At 35.7% G+C, this 21,997-nt stretch overlaps 2 protein-coding genes across 8 annotated transcripts; both read right to left on the bottom strand.

The window, feature by feature from the left end:
- Nucleotides 1-232: 232 nt before the first annotated feature.
- LOC131670754 (uncharacterized) lies at nucleotides 233-5,679 on the bottom strand. 7 transcript variants are annotated; one of them, XR_009302472.1, is made up of 10 exons: nucleotides 5,542-5,679; nucleotides 5,174-5,459; nucleotides 4,603-4,744; nucleotides 4,278-4,530; nucleotides 3,802-3,930; nucleotides 3,518-3,739; nucleotides 2,737-3,084; nucleotides 2,309-2,658; nucleotides 1,262-2,231; nucleotides 233-1,180 (listed from the first exon to the last, which is right to left on the bottom strand). XR_009302472.1 is itself a non-coding variant. In XM_058946666.1 (9 exons), exons 7-9 carry the CDS (start codon nucleotides 2,847-2,849, stop codon nucleotides 1,714-1,716), a joined length of 981 nt encoding a protein of 326 aa, XP_058802649.1. In that variant the 5' UTR covers nucleotides 2,850-3,084; nucleotides 3,802-3,930; nucleotides 4,079-4,157; nucleotides 4,278-4,530; nucleotides 4,603-4,744; nucleotides 5,174-5,459; nucleotides 5,542-5,679; the 3' UTR covers nucleotides 1,187-1,713. The 7 variants fall into 7 exon arrangements, 6 of the variants coding, with proteins under 6 accessions (XP_058802649.1, XP_058802640.1, XP_058802631.1 ...); XM_058946666.1 differs by lacking the exons at nucleotides 233-1,180; nucleotides 3,518-3,739 and adding an exon at nucleotides 4,079-4,157 and having other exon boundaries at nucleotides 1,187-2,231; XM_058946657.1 differs by lacking the exon at nucleotides 233-1,180 and having other exon boundaries at nucleotides 1,187-2,231; nucleotides 3,518-3,757.
- On the bottom strand, nucleotides 4,354-5,331 carry LOC131671158 (WD repeat and FYVE domain-containing protein 2-like). The gene is made up of 3 exons (XM_058947382.1): nucleotides 5,174-5,331; nucleotides 4,603-4,744; nucleotides 4,354-4,530 (listed from the first exon to the last, which is right to left on the bottom strand). The coding sequence occupies exons 1-3, from the start codon at nucleotides 5,329-5,331 to the stop codon at nucleotides 4,354-4,356; spliced, it is 477 nt and encodes a 158-aa protein (XP_058803365.1).
- Nucleotides 5,680-21,997: the final 16,318 nt, after the last annotated feature.

The following is a 21,997-nucleotide window of genomic DNA, read 5'->3' as shown; positions in this document are numbered from 1 at the left end:
ATCCTTTTCTTATAAACATCAAGCTCAAAATTTCCACCAAATCTGTTCAACAGAGGTCTAAAAACATACTTAAATACTCTATATGAGGGCCAAAAGGTACATTAGTTCCTCCTTTGAGAATATAAGTTGCTGCCCTAGATGAAAATAGAGCACAAGGTAAAGTAACTTGAATGAGCAAACCAATACATCCAGCTGTTCTGGTGTCTACTATAAATTCTTGTTTTTTATTAAGAAAGGTCTCTTGGTATGAAAGTTAAGCAGGTTGAGCCTATTGCAGCTCCATGCACTTCAGCGTTACACATTTCTTTTAATAATTTGACTCCTTCAAGATGCTGAGCTGACAAACCTGGTTTTGGACGACCTGCTCTTATGTTGCTAATCTCAATAGGAGTTTTATTATTTTAATGATTGATTACATTCAGGTGAGTTGGCCACAGACTGCGGTATCAATTGCTTTGATGTAAAGACCATCTATTTATTGTAGCATTATTTGATATGCGATTATCGTCCTCAATCGTGCCCAGGACTACATGTGCTTCCTCCAATTGTATTAATTTCTTGCATTATCTTTTTTAATACTAATCTATGGCTCATCATATTGATGTCAATGTCAATTATACCTTCATTCTCGTTGGAAAACCACAGAATGAAATTATGACTTCTCATATTTTCCAAATTGAGATTGACAACACGAAAAGCTACTGGTACGTAGCGACGAAAATCATTTTGCATGATGTACTGAATGGTGAATTTCATTTTCACGTTAAGTTTTTCTTCTTCAAATGGCTTTGAATGTAAAACATTTTTCACAGATAGGTTATTCATTATTAAAGAATACTTTCTGGCATTCGATCAGTCTTCGTAGTTGCTACATTATTTTGTATTATTTTCATCCATTTTACGCTTTCATCAATGGCTTTTTGTAAGTCATCGCCATCATCTACTTTTCGTTTCCGACAAAATTTATCGGTGATTTCTGATTTTGTTATAAACTCCACATCGTCTGAAGAAATTTGCGGTTCATGACTCAGATATGGATCAAGCCAACACATCTCATTATACAATTCCCAGGTCACTTCGGGTTTTCTTTCTGATCCAGATGTCTGGTATTTGCGTTTTTTTGCTTTTTCTCCTTTGAATTTTTTTACTAAATACAGCCATCTCGCTTCAATCTCTTTTTCTATTATTGATTAATGAATATTATATATACATATATATATTTTTTTATTTAAAATAAAGATTTATAGTGTATGAATTTCACCTGTAATGTGCACTTCGTATAGTTGATAAATCGCTTGGGAAATAGTTTCGAAAACTTGTGTTCGTTGCGATCTAAATTCAGTATAGTATTTATCATTCGACTTATCGTAAATAAAATTATTTGGTTTCACGATTTGTATGATAACTTCATCAAGTAGTATATCTTTTTCAGTGTTTCCACTCATTTTTTATTTATGGCAAATTGAATCGAAGAACTATTGTCAATTTGAGGTTATCGGAACTGCTTTGCTACGCATTCATTTTCATAAATATCTAAAATTAAAACTAATGTATTTGTTACTAAATACTTAAAACTAATATACCATTTGTTTTTTTGTTTTTTTCAAGTTTCTACACAATATGGAGGAGTCAATCGATCAGAATCAATCGGAATTTATTTCTTTATAAAAACTGCCTTCTTATTTCTATTTTGTTAATATAGATTATTTATCTTTAAATATAATTATTTTGCCAGGGAACAGCTCCCTCATTGCTGAAATATTCTGCCAAGTTTTGGCGAATAAAAATAGGGTTTCGCATAACATTCTGATTAATTTGCCTATCTAAGTGTGTAAAATCGTCATCAACGTTGATTACATTTTTCGTAATTAAAAAATTATGTAACACTAAACAAGCGCTTATAATTAATTTATTCTTATCTAAATTATGAGCTAAAGCACTATTCAATAACTGAAATTTTGCACAAAGTATTCCAAATGCACGTTCTATAGTGAATCTGGCTCGGCTCAATCTATAATTAAAAATTCTTTCTTGATTTGACTGCAGCAATCTTCTATTGTACGGTTTCATCAAGTTAAATCCCAAACCAAAAATCTCGTCAGCGACTATTACGAAAGGTGATGATCTGTCACTGTTAGGCAACTTTGTTGGAGCAGGTAAGTTCAATTCATTGTTCAAAATTTTGTTATAAAAATTAGTATTTTGAAAGACACTGGAGTCGCTGAACGAACCTACAACATAAAGAAATTATTGCGTATAAATTAATTAAATTACTCTGTCTTTATTGTTTTAAAAAATTTATTCTTACCACCATCACCAAGGGTGAACCAAACAAATCTACTTTGTGCATCGCTGATTGCCATCAAAACTAAACTATGAAATTTTTTGTAGTTATAAAAAATACTTCCAGCATGAGCTGGTCTTTTTATTCGCATGTGCTTCCCGTCTAGAGCTCCAACACAATTCGGAAAATTCCATCTGTCTTCAAATTCCTGGGCAATACGTAACCAATCCCGTTCGTTGGGAAATTTCACGTAAATTGGCAGCAGAACTGAAGTAATAACGTAGCACGTTTCGTGTATGATTTTAAAAAATGTAGCTTTTCCAATTCGGTAGTGCGCGCAATAAGTTAAAGCATTTCCTCCTTGAACGAAATAACTGAAATTTTAATAAAAATTAATATTTATTTTTATTATGAGATGAAAATACTTGACATAATTGTATATAAATAGTTACTGTATTGTTATAGCCAGTCGAATATATGCAGAAATTGGCTCTCTATTATGATACTGCTTCTGCAACTGATCAGCAATTAACGTATACAACTCTTGAAAATTGCCTGGTGTCATCTTAAATTGATTTGTAAACTCTTCGTGATCATTGATTTGAAAATATTGGCATACTGTAGCAAATGCTCCTATAGTATTCCTTATTCTCGGTACGATATGTGGCTTCACCCACCATCTCCGCAAGGCCTTCTTCTTTTTTTTTTATAACTTTTAACGTTTTAAGCGAAACAAGTATAACCTGCATTAATGTCCAAATTCTCATAACTTTTCGTTCATCTAGTCTCATAATTAAAATCTGTAAAAATAAAAATATTTATTATAAATTCAGCGAATAAACACAAAGTTTAGAATAAAAAATAATTGTATATAACTTTTTTATGAAAAATAATGAGTAAAAATATATAGCGTATGCAATGCTCAGTTGTACCGCCTATGTTGCACGTTAATGGGTTATGATCCAATGAAAAGCCGAGATTGGTGATTTTATTTTCTTTGTTTCAGGACGCGTGCATGCCCACTACAGTGTGCATTGAACCTTCATTGTGTCAAGGCAGTTTTTATAAAGAAATAAATTCCGATTGATTCTGACCGAAAGTATTCTTTAATAATGAATAACCTATCTGTGAAAAATGTTTTACATTCAAAGCCATTTGAAGAAGAAAAACTTAACGTGAAAATGAAATTCACCATTCAGTACATCATGCAAAATGATTTTCGTCGCTACGTACCAGTAGCTTTTCGTGTTGTCAATCTCAGTTTGGAAAATATGAGAAGTCATAATTTCATTCTGTGGTTTTCCAACGAGAATGAAGGTATAATTGACATTGACATCAATATAATCAGCCATAGATTAGTATTAAAAAAGATAATGGAAGAAATTAATACAATTGGAGGAAGCACATGTAGAGTCCTGGGCACGATTGAGGACGATAATCGCATATCAAATAATGCTACAACAAATAGATGGTCTTTGCATCAAAGCAATTTATACCGCAGTCTGTGGCCAACTCACCTGAATGTAATAAATGTTCCCTTGAGAAAATTGAGGGCATTCTTGAGGGAACTTAAATCGTCTTCAACTCCTATTGCGACAAACGAGCTCGTTGAAAAATGGCATGCTGCATGTTTCACCAGTAGACACCTGTGGGATGATGCCAAAAATATTATTCGAGATGTTAGGTTGTTTTCTCACGTTTAAACATCTGATAATGATTTAACATATGATTATTAATAAATTTAAAATAATAAAATAAAACCTCTTGTAGTTGATTATTTCTAACCTATCTAACCTTTTCATGTTATGCATCTTATTGCTTGGTCTTGACACTATAAATTTTGTCGGAAACGAAAAGTAGATGATGGCGATGGCTTACAAAAAGCCATTGATGAAATCGTGAAATTGATGAAAATAATACAAAATAATGTAGCAACTACCAAGATTGATCGAATGCCAGAAATTGAACCATTTTTAAAATTAATAATGTTCACCATGTTGTAGGTGTATGTTCCATGCATGTGGTACAGCAACTTTTTGTAGACGTTACCTTTTGGATTATTGAACATATTATTTGATGTGATCCTTTCCATTTTCAGTACTGTGGAACTGGAACAATTTGTCTCTACCTATACTAAGTACCCATTCACAGCTCAATGAAAAAACTACTGCAGCAACTCTTGCTTGATGAGCCATGTATTCTCGAATGGCTGTCATACGATTGTAATCGCTTTCCAATAAAAACTCCTACAAAACCAAAAATTCGTTTGATTCATAATTTTTGAAGAAATTATAAATGAATTTGATCTTGATAAATACATTTATACTGCCATTATCTAATCCAACAAACAGCTGTCTGGTTTCAGGACAAAAATCAAGAGAGGTTGGTGCTGCAACCATGTGCATGCATACGCTTGGCCAGTATTGTCCTGAGTCACGTTTCAACCAAACTCTGACAGTTCTGCAATAGTAATTAGAAAATTTATTCATAACTAAAATACAGCAAAACATTGCTTAAAGGCCAGATAGATAAAGCAATCAGTCTGAATCATCCTATCTAGGAACTTGCAGATAAAGAAAGATTGTTCAGGTGTCATACAATTATTATTTACTTATAACAAAAAGCTTGCTGTTTTACCTATAATTTAATTAAATTATATATTACATGAAAAAATAGGAGTAAAAAATATGTACAATGCAAAAAATAGTCTGAAAAAAGTCTAACAAAAGATGCAAGTGACTGTACGATTGCTATTTGCATTATAAACAATGAGTCCAATAAGAGTCGAGCTAGAAGCATGCGATGTAAATAAATTAATCGTATATACATCATATAGATATGCATCGAGTATCAGAAGCATTGCAAACATAATAGAAAAGTGAGTCTGACCTGTCGTCGCAGACGCTGATGACGCCGTCAACCCTGGGAATGATAACGGCGGCATTGACGTCGTCATTGCAACCCTCGAGCTTCGACAGAAGTATAGGCTTCTTGGAGCTGAACTTGTCCTGGTTCATCCCGGGCGCGGGCTTGATTTCGGCTGCCATTGTGATTCTCTCACCTACCACCTGCCCTCAGCTACTACTGCTACTACAACTACTACTGCTGCTGCTGCTACTACTTGTCATTTGACAGTTGACGGATTTCGAAAGCCTAACTCTTCGTGCATATGACTCTAAAAAGGGATTATGAAACTTGCAATTTTATGAAAATAAAAGTAGGAATTAGTTACGAATTATTATTAATTACGAACTTACCGAATGAAAATTGGAGCAGGAACATGGAGGATAGCCAGAGCATAGAGACAGCCAGACAGGAAACTTCAAACCACGGGTACTGCCACTCCATAGATGCGTTTCTCGCATTCACTATGAAACTCGCCATTGAACACGAAATTATAGAGATGGCGTCCGCATAAGAAATCTAGGCCGGCTCGGACGGACTCAGGCAGGCCCTATGGAGACAGACCCTAAAACAGAGATTAGGCCCCGGTCACATAAGTACATACGGATGCGGACGGATACGGACGCGAATCGCAACTCTAGTAACATCACTAAAAATATCTAGTTCGATTATTTAGTACCAACACTACCAGTAGTGATCAAAAGTGACTATTGTTTTAAACTGTAGCGCCGAAAGAACCACATTTAATGTTCAAATGTCAGGTCTATAATTTACTTTGCAAATTCTCATGAATATTGCTTATTGATGAGTATGCTAATGTAAAAAAAGTTTTTGGGATGATTAATACATATCATTTATATATATTTTCTTCTTCTTCTCATATATTCAAGTACTTCCATAAAATTAAGGCCTAATTCCACTAAATGTAGTTGAAAGTCTATCAATTCTTTATCATTTGCCATCTTATAGACTGCAATAATGTGAAAATTAAATAAACTTATCACATATGCAATAACTTTCATGTTTCATTGTAAAGATCATTACGTTTAGAAAATTTTTTATGTATATAAATGGTAAAATTGTATCGGCAAAACACAGTGAAATTCAGGTGAAAAGTTGCCATTAACTGTCAAAGACATGGGTGCTTGTGAAATCTATCCACAAATAATTCATCACAATCCTAAAGGAAGATTCGTTGTAGTTTGCGATGATAATTTATTATTTATACATTTATAGGCTTGAGAAACAAGGCTTTTGGACAGGCTTTTGAAGTTCTCTGGGCTGCAGATTCGAGTCAGTATGCTGTCAGAGTTTATCATGCGATATTAAACTGAGCCAATATCTGAAGGAGGTAGTTTTATAAATTAATCGCTATAACTTCTATATGAAGTTGATAAATACAGTAGAATTCGTTTTTTTATTTTAGGTAATAGCTTTGTTCAAAGATTATAAAATAATCAGTACGGTCTTCAGTAATTGTATACAAAGTGGATCACTTCAGGCTATTATTGTTTTCTGAATATAGACCAATGAGTTAGAATCTTTCATATCTAATTTTGTGGTAAATTCGTACACATGTATTAGATCATTTACAAAAGCAGCTGTATATAATAGAGTACAAGGGAGAATGTTCATTTGCTTTTCTCACAAGGAAAAATATGCAATTTTAGGTAAAAACTCTGAAAATATGTCTGAAGCATGTGTAGTTGATTATTGTAATAAAGAATAAATGTTTTTCATTTTAAAGGCCATACAGAATTATAAAATGTAAAAGACCATTGCCTTTTATTATGGTATTTATATGGTATTTGGTCTGGATAGTACAGAAGCTTGCAAACTAAATGAATTTTTCATAGCTAATTGTATACAATGGCGTTAAGACTGTATTAGTTCATTATGAAATGAAAATTACTCACATTAATGATAGTACATATAATGTGATAATATTGTATGACTTGAATTAAGAATTAATCACTGTAATTTATATTTCTGGTTTGGAACTGAAGAATGAATTGAAAAAATATTTACCAGGAATGATTCTGTACTGACGAAATTTTAACTTCAAAAACTCAATTTAATTGAAGATTTTCTGTACTCCTGGATATTATAAAGTAAGTTAAGGTATTCATTATATGAATGTTGATTCTTTCTGGCATTGGTTTATAAATTATACTACTGTTGTAGAGTGAGTTTTGGAAAAGATGATCCAGAAATTCATGCAGCTGCTAGATACATTACAGAACAAATAAATGCTGACAAACCATTTTTAATATCCGTTTGTCTCAAGGACTATGAAGTTTCAACTTTGAGAACTATTGTCAATGCTATTCAAAAGCTGGATCTAAAGAGTCCTTAAAATGAGCACTATATTTGGTTAGTCAGTAATAGGCCCACCTGACAGTGGCAAAACAACATACTGCACTGAAATGGGAAAATTTCTTGAGAGTTTGGGTAGAAAAGTAGTAATCATAAATATTGGTGAGATAGTATTTCTAGCTTACCATTAACTACTTTTTACTATATTACTTAAGGCACATATTTGCTTTTTTTTGTTAAGATCGAGCCAATGAAAATATGGGATATAAGCCAACATCGTCATGTTGCTTCCGTCGGACGGATTCAGCGACCTCGTGGCTGACCTCCGATGGCGTCTCGGCTAGCCACTCGAAATCGCAGCAACAACAAAAACTATTGGCCACCTAATGCTCACTCTCCTTGCGACGTCCACACGCACACACGCCGTTGCCGATGCTAGAGGTAACATTTTTGAAAATTGCAGCAATTCATCTAAATGTTTTAAACTCTTTCCTGGCATAACGTCAAGTTGAATAACCCATTCGCGAACATTAGGTAAGTAAGGCGATTTACATGAGCAAGAAAACATTACCATAAATGATTGGTGATTTTTCATGCATTTTTTGAAAAAATTGGCAATTATATCATTGACATAAATGGTTGCTTTTTCATTATTTACCATGCCATATTTAAACAATAGTATCTCTCTTCTATCATACATACGAGGTGTGTTCAAAAAGTAAAGTGACTTTTCAAATTTCACGGGCAACGTACTTTCGATTATCGATTTTTTTGTTTTGTTATGTTGGTACACTCTTCCCGAACATCTGTACCAAGTTTCAAGTGTATAGCATTTTTTGTTTAGTTGTGAGAGGCGTAAAGGTTATAAGTATTTTGCGTGCTCGGCGATTTCTTGCTATCGAAAAATATGGATCAAAGGATTTGCATCAAATTTTGTGTAAAAAATAAAATAAAGTGCTCCGAAACACTTAAAATGTTGACGGTGGCATACGGTGAAACTGTTCTGAGTAAAAAAAATGTTTACAAGTGGTACAAACTTTTCCAAGATAGCCGGGAAGATGCCAATGACGAGCCTCGCTCTGGACGCCAAAGCACGTCAACAACTGATGAAAACGTTTAAGCAGTGAAGAAAATTGTTCTGGAAAATCGTCGAATCACTATTAGAGAAGTTGCTGAGGATGTTGGTATATCGCTTGGCTCGTGCCATGAAATTTTTTCTAACGTTTTGGGCATGATACTATACGTGTGTCAGCGAAGTTTGTTCCGAAATTGCTAAATTTTAGCCAAAAGAACCGTCACATGAGGATCGCTCAAGAACTGTTGAATGACGTCAACGACGACCCAGATTTACTCAAAAGAGTCATAACTGGTGACGAATCATGGGTATCTGGTTATGATATCGAAACCAAAGTCCAATCGTCTCATTGGAAGAGCCCAGATGAGCCACGACCGAAAAAAGCACGCCAAGTTCGATCAAATGTCAAAGTTTTTCTCACTGTTTTCTTCGATTACCATGACGTGGTGCATCAGGAGTTCTTACCATATGGACGTACGGTCAATAAACAGTATTATCTTGAAGTTATGCGCCGTTTGCGAGAAGCAATACGAAGAAAACGCCCAGAATTGTGGAAAAACAATTCATGGCTTTTGCATCACGATAATGCCCCTGCTTACTCATCTTTGCTTGTGAGAGATTTTTTGGGCAAAAACAATACCACAATCATGCCTCAGCCACCATATTCACCGGATGTGGCCCCATGTGACTTTTTCTTGTTCCCAAAACTAAAGAGACCTATGAAAGGACGGAGATTTGCAACGATTGAAAAGATAAAGACTGCATCGCTGAAAGAGCTCAAGGCTATACCGAAAAGTGCTTATGAGAAGTGCTTTGACGATTGGAAAAACCGTTGGCATAAGTGTATTGTATCTGAGGGGGATTACTTTGAAGGGGACAACATAAATATTGATAAATAAATAAATATTTTTTCTTAAAAATACAAAGTCACCTTACTTTTTGAACACACCTCGTACATTTGATCAATCTAGTACTAAAAAATTTGATGATTAATGCTAAAATGCAGTCATTGTTATATTTATTCAACATTTATTCAACTATTTAAACATTTTTCATCTTCTAGAAACAAAGATCGGTATTTCGTGAAATTTCTGAACGCAAAAGCAACAATTTCCGCTATTACATCGAATTTCGAAAAATTCAAGATTGAAAATTAATATCCTTTTAAACATCATGCACTCATTTGTTTTGAACGTTCAACAGCGGTCGATCTTTTCATCAGCAGTAATATTACATTCAGTAAATAACAGTCGTGTGATTATTCTTAGTTTACAGAGTAACAAGCATCGAGTTATAGTTATGTGTATTTATTAGTCTCGTATTCAAGCGTGCGTTAGAAACATTTTTGTTTCAATATTGTATTTATTAATTATATAAGCGTGCGTACGTAACATTTGATATTATAAGTAATTTAAGCGTGCGTTAAATTCAGAATGCCTCGAAAACCTGTAAAAACACATTTAGACATATTTGAAGATCTATCAAAGCTTCCTATATTTTTTCAAGATAAAAACTCAAATGGAACGTCATAAATCTCAATCGGGATATGAAGTCTGGGCTGTAGCCGAAGAAATATTAAAAGCAATGACGAAGCACAATATTTATAACTATGTCTGCACCAATCGGAACAATATTCAAGTTTCTCTTTTACAACGTCATTTTCCAGAAACTGCATATGCATCAAATCTTCGTCAACAGGAAATATATTTAGCACCACCTGTAACATCAATTGTTCAATATCCTGACGAGTACGATACCTGGATAGAATTGAAAATTCACGTAAATTATGCAAATTTAATTCGCTCAGTATCTATAATGCCTTTTAGTGTTATATTGTGGTCTTTGTCGTAGTTGACTTTCTATCGTGATATGGTACAACGAAATAATTGTATTGCTGTAACGATTTTGGAAAGTGTAGCGCCTGCAATTAAACTTTGAAACTATGTGAGCTAGAAAAATAGAATAATCTCGATCACCTCTATGTTGCAAGATCGTCCTATACGAGGTGTGATCAAAAAGTAAGGTGAATTTTGAAATTTAGCGGGCTACGTCCGTTCGATCTTCGACTTTTTTATTTGGTTATGTCGGTACACTCGTCTAGAACATACGTTCCAAATTTCAGCTTTGTAGTATGTTTGGTTTGTTTGTGAGACGCATCAAGGTTAGAAGTGTTTTGCGTGCTCCACGATTTGCTGCTGTCTAAAAACATGGATCAAAGAGTTTGCATTAAATTTTGTGTGAAAAATGGAATCAAATGTTCCAAAACACTTGAAATGCTGAAAGTGGCATACGGTGAGTCTACTTTAAGCCAAAAAAATGTTTACAAGTGGTATAAACTTTTCCAAGAAGGCCGAGAAGACACCGATGACGAACCTCGTTCTGGACGCCCCAGCACATCAACAATTGATGAGAATGTTGAAGAAGAAATTGCTGATGACATTGGCATCTCATTTGGTTCGTGCCAATCAATTTTGACGAGTGTTTTAGACATGAGAAGTGTGTCAGCGAAGTTTGTTCCGAAATTGATCAATTTCGACCAAAAGAAACGTCGCATGAGCATCGCCCAAGAGCTACTGAATGACGTCAACGATGATCCAGATTTACTCAACAAGGTTATAACAGGTGATGAAACATGGGTATACGGTTATGATGTCGAGACTAAGACTCAATCGTCCCAGTGGAGGCATTCTGGATCACCAAGACCAAAAAAAGCACGCCAAGTTCGATCAAGTGTAAAGGTTTTGCTTACAGTTTTCTTTGACTGCAGGGGCGTGGTGCATCATGAGTTCTTGCCACAGGGTAGAACAGTAAATAAGGAATATTACCTGCAAGTTATGCGCAATTTGCGCGAAGCAATCCGCCAGAAACGTCCGAATTTGTGGAAAAATAAAAATTGGCTTTTGCACCATGATAACGCCCCTGCTCATACATCGTTGTTTGTGCGCGAATTTTTGGCTAAAACCAACACAGTAACGATGCCACAGGCACCGTATTCCTCAGATCTGGCCCCCTGTGACTTCTTCTTGTTCCCAAAACTGAAGAGGCCCATGAAAGGACGGCGTTTTGCCACGATTGAGGAGATAAAGACGGCATCGAAGGATGAACTAAACAAGATCACAAAAAATGATTTTTTGAAATGCTTTGAGGATTGGAAAAAGCGTTGGCACAAGTGCATTATATCCGAGGGGGATTACTTTGAAGGAGATAAAATAAAAATTGATGAATAAATAAATATTTTTGAGAAAAATAAAAATTCACCTTACTTTTTGATCACACCTCGTATACTTTGCTCATCGATGTTCAGAAGATATTGATGCTTACAAGATAGCTCATTTTTTAGAAGATTTTATTTACAATGAAGGTATACCTCTACCACCGAAACTATGTGTTGGTTAAAACATTTCAGTTATCGAAGAAATTTGCAAATCTTTAAATGAATGCTCTTTCAGTTATTATAACACTCTTGTTTTATCTTATATTATTCTTAAGAATAAAGAAAAAAATGAGGATTATGAAGAAAATGCGCTAGAACTACCTGTATTGACGCCTGTAAGAATTGTTATTGACTTGCTGAGCATATTAACAGTTGTAAGAAATTCGCAGTATTTGCAATATAAGCAAACGATCATTAAGACGTTTTATACAAAGTGTATAATTTATTTAAGTACGAGGTGTGTTCAAAAAGTAAGGTGACTTTGTATTTTTAAGAAAAAATATTTATTTATTTATCAATATTTATGTTGTCCCCTTCAAAGTAGTCCCCCTCAGATACAATACACTTATGCCAACGGTTTTTCCAATCGTCAAAGCACTTCTCATAAGCACTTTTCGGTATAGCCTTGAGCTCTTTCAGCGATGCAGTCTTTATCTTTTCAATCGTTGCAAATCTCCATCCTTTCATAGGTCTCATTAGTTTTGGAAACAAGAAAAAGTCACATGGGGCCAAATCCGGTGAATATGGTGGCTGAGGCATGATTGTGGTGTTATTTTTGCCCAAAAAATCTCTCACAAGCAAAGATGAGTGAGCAGGAGCATTATCGTGATGCAAAAGCCATGAATTGTTTTTCCACAATTCTGGGCGTTTTCTTCGTATTGCTTCTCGCAAACGGCGCATAACTTCAAGATAATACTGTTTATTGACCGTACGTCGATTTGGTAAGAACTCCTGATGCACCACGCCATGGTAATCGAAGAAAACAGTGAGCAAAACTTTGACATTTGATCGAACTTGGCGTGCTTTTTTCGGTCTTGGCTCATCTGGGCTCTTCCATTGAGACGATTGGACTTTGGTTTCGATATCATAACCAGATACCCATGATTCGTCACCAGTTATGACTCTTTTGAGTAAATCTGGGTCGTCGTTGACGTCATTCAACAGTTTTTGAGCGATCCTCATGTGACGGTTCTTTTGGTTAAAATTTAGCAATTTCGGAACAAACTTCGCTGACACACGTATAGTATCATGCCCAAAACGTTAGAAAAAATTTCATGGCACGAGCCAAGCGATATACCAACATCCTCAGCAACTTCTCTAATAGTGATTCGACGATTTTCCAGAACAATTTTCTTCACTGCTTAAACGTTTTCATCAGTTGTTGACGTGCTTTGGCGTCCAGAGCGAGGCTCGTCATTGGCATCTTCCTGGCTATCTTGGAAGAGTTTATACCACTTGTAAACATTTTTTTTACTCAGAACAGTTTCACCGTATGCCACCGTCAACATTTCAAGTGTTTCGGAGCACTGTATTTTATTTTTTGCACAAAATTTGATGCAAATCCTTTGATCCATATTTTTCGATAGCAAGAAATCGCCGAGCACGCAAAATACTTATAACCTTTACGCCTCTCACAACTAAACAAAAAATGCTATACACTTGAAACTTGGTACAGATGTTCGGGAAGAGTGTACCAACATAACAAAACAAAAAAATCGTTAATCGTAAGTACGTTGCCCGTGAAATTTGAAAAGTCACCTTTCTTTTTGAACACACCTCGTATTATCTCAGATTAGGATGACTATCAAGACACGCTTGAGTCAATTTTTATTTTAATATTTTCTCCATCGCAAGAAAACATACTTAATGAAACAATAAAGCTATTAGAAGAAAAAATAATAAATAAACAGGAAGTCTGTGCCCTTTATAATAAATTCTTAATGTGCGTAAATATTGATGGATTCTCCAGCGAACCAGTCACAATTCAAAAAGAAGTATCTACGCTGGATTATATTCAGACATTTAAAGAGCAAGTTTTAAAAAACATCATTTCTACATCTAAGGTACCTAACCCGTATTACTTTGTGGAATGGTACGATAATGAATTCGTTTATTTACTCAATTCATTTCCGGCATGGAGTAGTTTACTGATAAATGATAACATGAAATTTGACATAGTCACTAATATTTCAGCAAGCCATCTTGAAATTGGCAATACAAAGAAACACGTTGCCTCACTGCATGATTTTCTAGTAGATCATGTATTGCAGTCAAATGACTCAGTAAACATTGGCAGAGCTAGTTATAATCGGAAAACAGATAAAAATAAAACTACTACTTTGCACTTTGCCAAATTTTTAAAATTATATGAATGCTCTGGATGGTCGCCCCATTTCTACCGCTTCACTATTCAACCACGTGACGATTTCACGTCGATATATTTCCGGTAGAATTACATTGTCGTATGGTTCCGGGCTGTTGAATAAATTCAAGGGGTCACTTATGACTCCTTCAGTAATCACACATCCGTAACCTTCTCCATAGGCCTCCTCCAACTTTTGCAAAACTTTACTCGCAAACATGTTGCACTATCACTTGTAGAGCCACGGACACAAGACTAGTTGACACGATGATGTCTCACTAACAACTAAGTTCCTTTTATCCTGCTTTACTCTTCAAACTGGGAGTTTAATCACTAATCTAACCATAAAATTCTAATTTTACTTCTTTCCTACTCCTAGATACTACTTAATTTATTCGAGCACCAGGTGTCGAATTTAGCGTATTCTTTGTCAACTGTTTTTCAAGGAACCTTGCCGGGAAATTACAGTATAAATTCAGTCTAATAGTAATTTATTTATTTATTTCTATTTTTTATATAAAGATGCCAAAAAAAATTTATTCACTAAAGATCTAGCCAATAGCTACTGTTTTCTGAATATAACTCATCTACTTGCCTACTCCACGCTTGAACTAATTCACTACCTCCTTGGTGGAACCGGCACCTTTCGTCATCATTTTCTAATGACTTGCGACGTTCTGCAAAGGGACACTCCAAAATTTGCACCAACACGTCCTTATACTGTTTGCTTAAGTGTAACGCCATGCAGCAACGACAATCACGTACTGATAATAACGGTACTTGACACACTGCACAATATCTAAACGTGAGTCGGTTATCTGTATTAAGACTACCATAATCTATCTTAAACAGGTGCTGAATGAAGATATCAGTACTTTCAGTCACGGTTTGAGACAGACAATGAAGCAAATTTTGGCTCCTGAATAAATTATCTTTTGGTACTGTACAATATTCAGGATATTGAAATATCTCATTATTGCTTCTTAATGTAAAACGTCTGCCTCTGGCTTGTTGTTGTGCCACTGTGAGTCCTGGTAGTACTGGACCTAGCAGTGAGTATCCCATCTTTATTACACTCTCCTTGCCTATTTCTTGAAATTCCGATGAATTATTATATAGTATTTCCTCAATTAATTCTTACGTATTGGTTGGCTGGAAAGTTTGCACTTTGTATCCATATTCACTTACTGTTTTGTTCCACCAGCGGCAAGCTTCCCAGCGATAAATATAGAACGGTTCGGGTGTCCTACAATAGTTTTCACAAGTTTCAAACAGTCCTAGAGGATCTCCTTGCACAACACCTTCTTCGTTAAAGAGGAAACCGTGGCAAAATCCTCTTTCACTTATGAGTTTGATGGAAGCACACTGAACCTACATTTTTCACTAAAATATATTAATTGCTTGCTCTATTGTTTTCTATAGACTAACTAATTTCCTCTTGCTTCATTCGTTTTAATACTGATTTTTTCTAATTCCCTACTTTTCCCTTTCTACTTTTATGTTCCTGGTTGATTACCATTTTACAATCCATGACCTACTCTAGTCACACTAGGAAAGCTTTATTACCCACATCTGGCCTAATACTACGGATAACGTTCCCCCTCAAAACTAAATATTTCATATGAATGCTAAAACTGCAACTAGCCGGCTGACTCCCTCAATAACAGGTATACTTATTTATTCTTTGGTATTTAGTGATTCTAAGCTTTCAATTCCTATATGTTCTGACGAGTCTTCCTTTAGTTCTTCATCCTGGGTTGGTTCTAATAGAGTTGGTAACATATTTTCATAGTCATGAACCTTTTTAGGAGGTATACGGGGTATCTCATAAAACGGTGGCCCTGTAAAATCGAATCTAAATCCGGTATCTAATCTCGACATTAGTATATATGTTTCGCTTACTGTAATGCCTCTTCTACTTTGTTTTTTGTTGACATAGCGATATACAATTAACATAATTAGAGAGCTTATAATTAAACATGAAATTGCTATGCTGATACAAATAATGTTCCAAGTTGACAAGTCCACTATTTCTGAATCTACTTTTGTTGTTAGGGTACTGATCGGTTTTATGTCAATTTTAGTTGTACTCTCTAACCGCTGGTCTATATTTAAAAGGGTTACTCGAAAAGGCGGAATAATTAGATTTTTTATTACTTTATTGCCGGTCGTATCTCTATATAAATTTTCCATCGGCCCATATGTTACAAGACCTTGGGAGTTCAATTATGTCAGAAGATAGCTTCGAAATAGATATCAATTTATTGGTGCATTTAATTTTTAATGAATCAAATTCTCTGATGGAAAATAACGAGAGATGACTGATAGCAGTTTTGATTAGAAAATAATCTTCATCTTGACTAAATTTAACATTACATTCATATAAAGTTTTGATTTTTGGCTTTATTAGCATGTTGAACTCACAAGATGCTTTAGTATTTTCTATTAATTCGACACTACATATTCTAGAATATTTTACCATGTTACATAATTCAAAGGCAATTTCACTCATAAAGAAATATGAATTATTAGTTTCTGATACAAGAATGTAATCATTCTATGGTCCAATGTATACAGCGATTGATTTGTTTGTCTCAGATTGTTGAAAAACTGGAAAAGACATCATTTTGTACACAGCAAACTGTTCGGCATCTATGAACGGTAGTACTATTTCTACTGTTAGTATTTTTTCATACATCATAAAATGTAACTGTGCTATGTCAGCAATATTTGCTGTATTAATACTATTAGGTTTAACAATGGATTTTAAAAGTGATATCTTTTCAATTTCATGTACTACTGCTTGTAAAGTGTGCATAGCTAATAAATAATTGTTATATTTAAACATTTCAACCATTAATAACATAAATTCATTGCTTTCATGATGTACTTCTTTAATGAGTGAAATTGCTTTGTGAAATTTAGCGGCCTAATTTTTGTCTGTTATGTTCGGGTTCTGTTTTAACAGTTGTACACATCTTTTTAGATAATCAGTTTTCAAGTTTACTGATTTAATTTGTTCATGCAGGCCATTGTCAAAGAAATAAGTGTTCAGTTCATCGCCCATAATATAAGATAGATCGTTTATACGCATTATAACGGGATATTTCATTCAGGGCGTGAATAGAAATCTTACCCGTTAAGGGAAGGTTGTTACAGCGTCGCGAGGCTAACCGCCGCCTCGATCGTTTGTTCGAACGGCGATCTTCAGACCTTCCGCCCCAGAGCCCGTGAAAACTCACGCGTGCAGCACACGTGCAGAGATCCGGGTTGCCCAGTGACCCGTGGTCGGGCAGGTTCTGTCGTGGGCGTCAAGAGGGAACAACCAGGGGGGATTCGGAAGAAAGAACTCTCAGTCAGTTGTCGGAAGGATTGATGTCTTTATTCACGCCTGTCACTTCAATCTTACAATCGTAACACCGCGGCCGAGAGGTTTTGTCGAGTGTCCCGCGTACGCGGCGAGAAAGAGGAAGAAGACGCACTATCTAATCGCACTTTCCGTCCGCACGCATTTACATTTAAAGCCAGGGACTTACGCTGCGAGGACAAATCGCTGAAGGTCGAATAGCCCTGGTGGTGTGCACAGATCGCGTTGGCTCCTGCCACTTCTCGGTGAGGGATCTCTCAGTCGGGGCTTTCGCTGCCCGGATCTGCAGTTGCCCGCGATCCTCGACTGTTGCCTCAGATCGCTCTGGGCAACTGATAATGGGCAGCGAACGACCTTTATCTGAGAGATGATTCCTTGGCGATCTCTGGGCCACTGGGTCTTCGTAAGCTATCGGCTAGGTTGCCCCTCGAACTTCACTGACTTGATTACTCGACACTTGCGTTCTCCCTATCCGCAGGTCCGGACTTGACTAACTGTACCGCTTCCCTCTTCCGTTGTCGCGCGCACGCCGACCGGCGGCCTGATCGCTCTCTTTCCCCTTCCTATTATTCCTAATGTCCCGCGATACGCGCGCCTGACGCGCTCTAGTCGGCTCCCTAATCCCTCTCCTCTCTCTCGCTCCTTCGCTCGTCCGTCTCGCGGGCGCTTCTCCTCCTCGGGTTTGTTTCCGCGGGCCGGCTTTTACGTACCTCCACGCAATAAGGGCGCTTAGGTTACACCTTTAACGAGTGACACTCGTTACAGCATGTTAGTTGCTCTTTCTATAACTTTTTTAGTGTTACTCAATGCGTAACTGTTTTGAAAAGATAATTCTTTTCCTTCTCCCTTAATTTTGTCAACATGCAAAGTGTTGACAAGACGATTCAGGGAATCGTCGACACGTTTAATATCTCTTAAATGATCCTTAACATGCTGTATAATTGAACTTTCTTCTATATTGGATATATTATCTTGTACGAAGATGCTATTTAAAGTAGTTACTTGATTGGTGAGCACCTCATTCCAAATGAAAATGTATTTCAGATCAATGGTTGTTAGTAAACTCCAATTTTCACGAGTAAAGGCTATACATTCAATTTTATGAAACGCAATCTCTCGATTGCCTTCAATCAGATGTACGACGGGGTTTTCTTCTCGTCCCCTAACTACCATAAATCCGAGAAAAAAATACAGGCATATTGCTGATTTTTTCATCTTGTTTTTTTTTTTTTTTTTTTTGTGTGTATTCTGCAAACTGTAATTCGATATAGATTACAATTATTATTCAATAAATAATATTTTTTATACAAGCTTATAGGACCATTAACGTCAAATACACTATTGCTAATCCATGCTTGGGTTAGATCGTGTATTATCGTTATTACAAATTTTCTTAAATAATACACTTTTACAAATTTTATTTAATGAATCAAATAAATTACATAATTGAAAAAAGATCTTTGAATGTTTTGATATTGATTAATTGCTAAATCTGTTGCGTTTACAATATTTTCTAATTCATTTAGATTGTTGCTAAATTGTTTAGCGTGCACAACTGCCTGCTGTAATGAACTATAAAATTTGTATTGACACATATATCTTTTTATGCCTTTGTTTAGATATTCAACAAAACACATCGTTGCTAATTGTTCTCTTTCTTCCATAGTATCTGTTACTTCATCTAACTGTAACTGAGCTAAATGGCCTGCAATCTTGTATGATTTTAATAAGTTTATGGATCTTTTTCCAAATTTATGAGTTGATTCGTTATTTCTTTGGGCCATACATATTAATTTTGTCTTTATACAAATTAGATTTTCTAATACTTCGATTTTTTCTGAATCATTCATGATGATAAATCTAATTTTAATACCAATTTTTTATTTATTCGTCCCTATCTGAACGAGCCCGTTTTTTCCTTGGAGGAATTGATTGAATACAAGGCTCTTGTAATACGGGATAGAGTTTAGTATCTATTAATTGGTTTTCTACCTGCTGTGTTTTTTAGGTTTAAAGGTTTACTCGATTACTTTCGCTTTCAATGCTGGTGCGTCCGGGAAACTTGGAGCAGATGGGGAATTTGGAGGGGCGTTTGTATAACTTGTTGGCTACTGATGCCCGCTCGATATTATTTTGATTCTTATCTCGTTTCCGTTCTTCCGTAGAAGTCCTAGCTAAATGGACAAGTAAATTTGTAAGTGAATTCTACACTGCAGCTATTATTTTGATAGACCATCCGAAAAGCGAATAGAGTGCGTATCCATGAATGATTGTATCGAGTATAAATTTAATCACGCGAAAAAGCGTAATTACGGAAATAACGCCTGCGCTTACTGAACCAAAACTCATAAATCTTCCCCATAATTTCAACTATGTGAATTCGGCTAATTTCTCTAGCGCTTTTTCATCAAGCATATGATAAAATGATAATTCTGCTCCGGGACGTCCGTTCAATGCTTCACTTTTTGCTACTTTATTCAAATTGGCGGCTTGTTCGTTTGGAAACATGATATAGCTTTTCAATTTTTCAATATCTGACAAACTATAAACTTCCGCTGTTATTTATGTCGATGGGTGCTAGATATTTTCACGTTTGTTTTGTTTGAGGCTTTAAAACTCCTGATCCGTCGCTAAAATAGGTCTGTCGAGGTAACGTCTGAAACCATCCACTTCCCACCTTAAACATTACTGGTATTGTCTCATCACAGGCTGTTTCTGTACCGAAAAATTTCTAAATGTGCGTGCACGGTGTCATAAACATAGGTTTTCCGTCACGCTCTACTAGTAGTTCTAGATAGCACTCTGAAGAGTTTCTTGTGCGCACGTCTACCGGTAAGCACTTAATTATGTGAATGACCTCGCCTGCGAGTAGGCTCATATAACCTGGTCCATTCATCAAATAATAGGCAAATAAATCCGGACTAATTGTCGCGATATTTAGTGCATTCATTATAACTTTCTTTTCTAACTAGCACTGTTGAAAGAATACGTCATAATATAACTTCTGTAAGCATTTTCTTATGCATTTTTCAAAGAAAAGTATCTTTGTATTAAAATATGCAAATAAGGCGATGTTATTAATATTTTTATCTTTTATCGACGGAAAGGTATGTTTATTTTCATCATCAAGGATAAAAATTCTCAGATGTTCTGTTCTGTTCAAGACAAACCCGCATTTAGGTAATACTCCTAGATCTTTAAATGTGAAGGACACTCCTTGTGTATCTAACACGTATAGTGGTCGCCTTCCGCTATCCTGTTCCATAATTTTTTCTACGTATCTGGTGTAAAGTTCTGTGAACTTGTTTTCTTGACACACGTGCATGGGAATTGTGTTCCAGAAAGCGTAACCGAGAACGTTATCTATACATTTATCGTCACTGATTTAAAAACCATACCTGTTAATAATGTGATTTTATTATTATCTAGCGATACTGTTTCCCAGTGTTCCTGCAATGAGATTTTAACATAACCTGTCACAAAAACGCCTTGAAATTTGCCATATGGGTCATTATAGTAGCCTACGTTACTGCATCCACCCGTGCTCCCGGCTGATCCTGCGAATGTTGTAGCGTGTACTACTGAATTATCCACTAGTAAGGATTAAAAGAGGTGATCTCCTATAGATATTGATTTGTGTACATGTATTCTTTCGCATTCATTTTTTGATGTTTCGCGTAAAAATTTTATTCCTCCCAATCCAACTTCCATATTATAATTATTATAGCTGCATTTCTTAGCGTCCCTATCTATTTCTATTTTACAATAGTGCACTCGCATCGACGAATATTCATGGAGTTGCAATAGTGATACTTCGATCCGCGTAGAATTGACGATTGGTGGTGACAATTCGCAGTCTGCAATATCTACCAAAGAAAAAGATGTAATATTTGCGAACTTCTGCCCACAATCATAAGCAATGTAGGCCATCGCCTTGATGACAAGTTCCAAGAGCAGTAGGCAAATTAGAAGATTCATCATCTGTAAACAATAAATTTAATTTATTCCTTAATAGATCTTAATCAGAACATACAATCGGCGTGATTGTCTATTAAATTTTGCGAAACGATTATTCGGTTGGCCTTATATGCGATATGCGTAAACGGTTTGTATGTACAATTTTGCTGCGGTTTTTGCCGATCTCAATTCGTACATTTCCGTTGGGCCATACTTCCGATACCAGATATGAACCAGAATATTGGTCATCGAATTTTTTTGGTTCGGGGCCACTTAAAAGCCAAACATAATCGTTACCTTAATTTCTCTGGGATTGATTTTTTTGTCGTAATAATGTTTTGTCTTAATTTTTGCAAGTGTAATTTGTTCACGAGCGATTTGGTGCAAAGCATTCAAACGGTTAATTAGTTGTGACATATAATCGGCATACGTAGGCACAAGATCTTCCGGTTCTGGCGGAGTTGCTGATGGTACTCGTGCAACTCTTGCAAACATGAGTTCATATGGAGTATAATGCG

The sequence above is a fragment of the Phymastichus coffea genome, unplaced genomic scaffold, assembly GCF_024137745.1.
Source record: "Phymastichus coffea isolate CEN01 unplaced genomic scaffold, Cenicafe_Pcof_1.1 PCOF00009, whole genome shotgun sequence".
NCBI lineage: Eukaryota > Metazoa > Arthropoda > Insecta > Hymenoptera > Eulophidae > Phymastichus > Phymastichus coffea.
The sequence above is the reverse complement of the archived record's forward strand: the minus strand, read 5'-3'. Positions and strand labels throughout refer to the sequence as shown.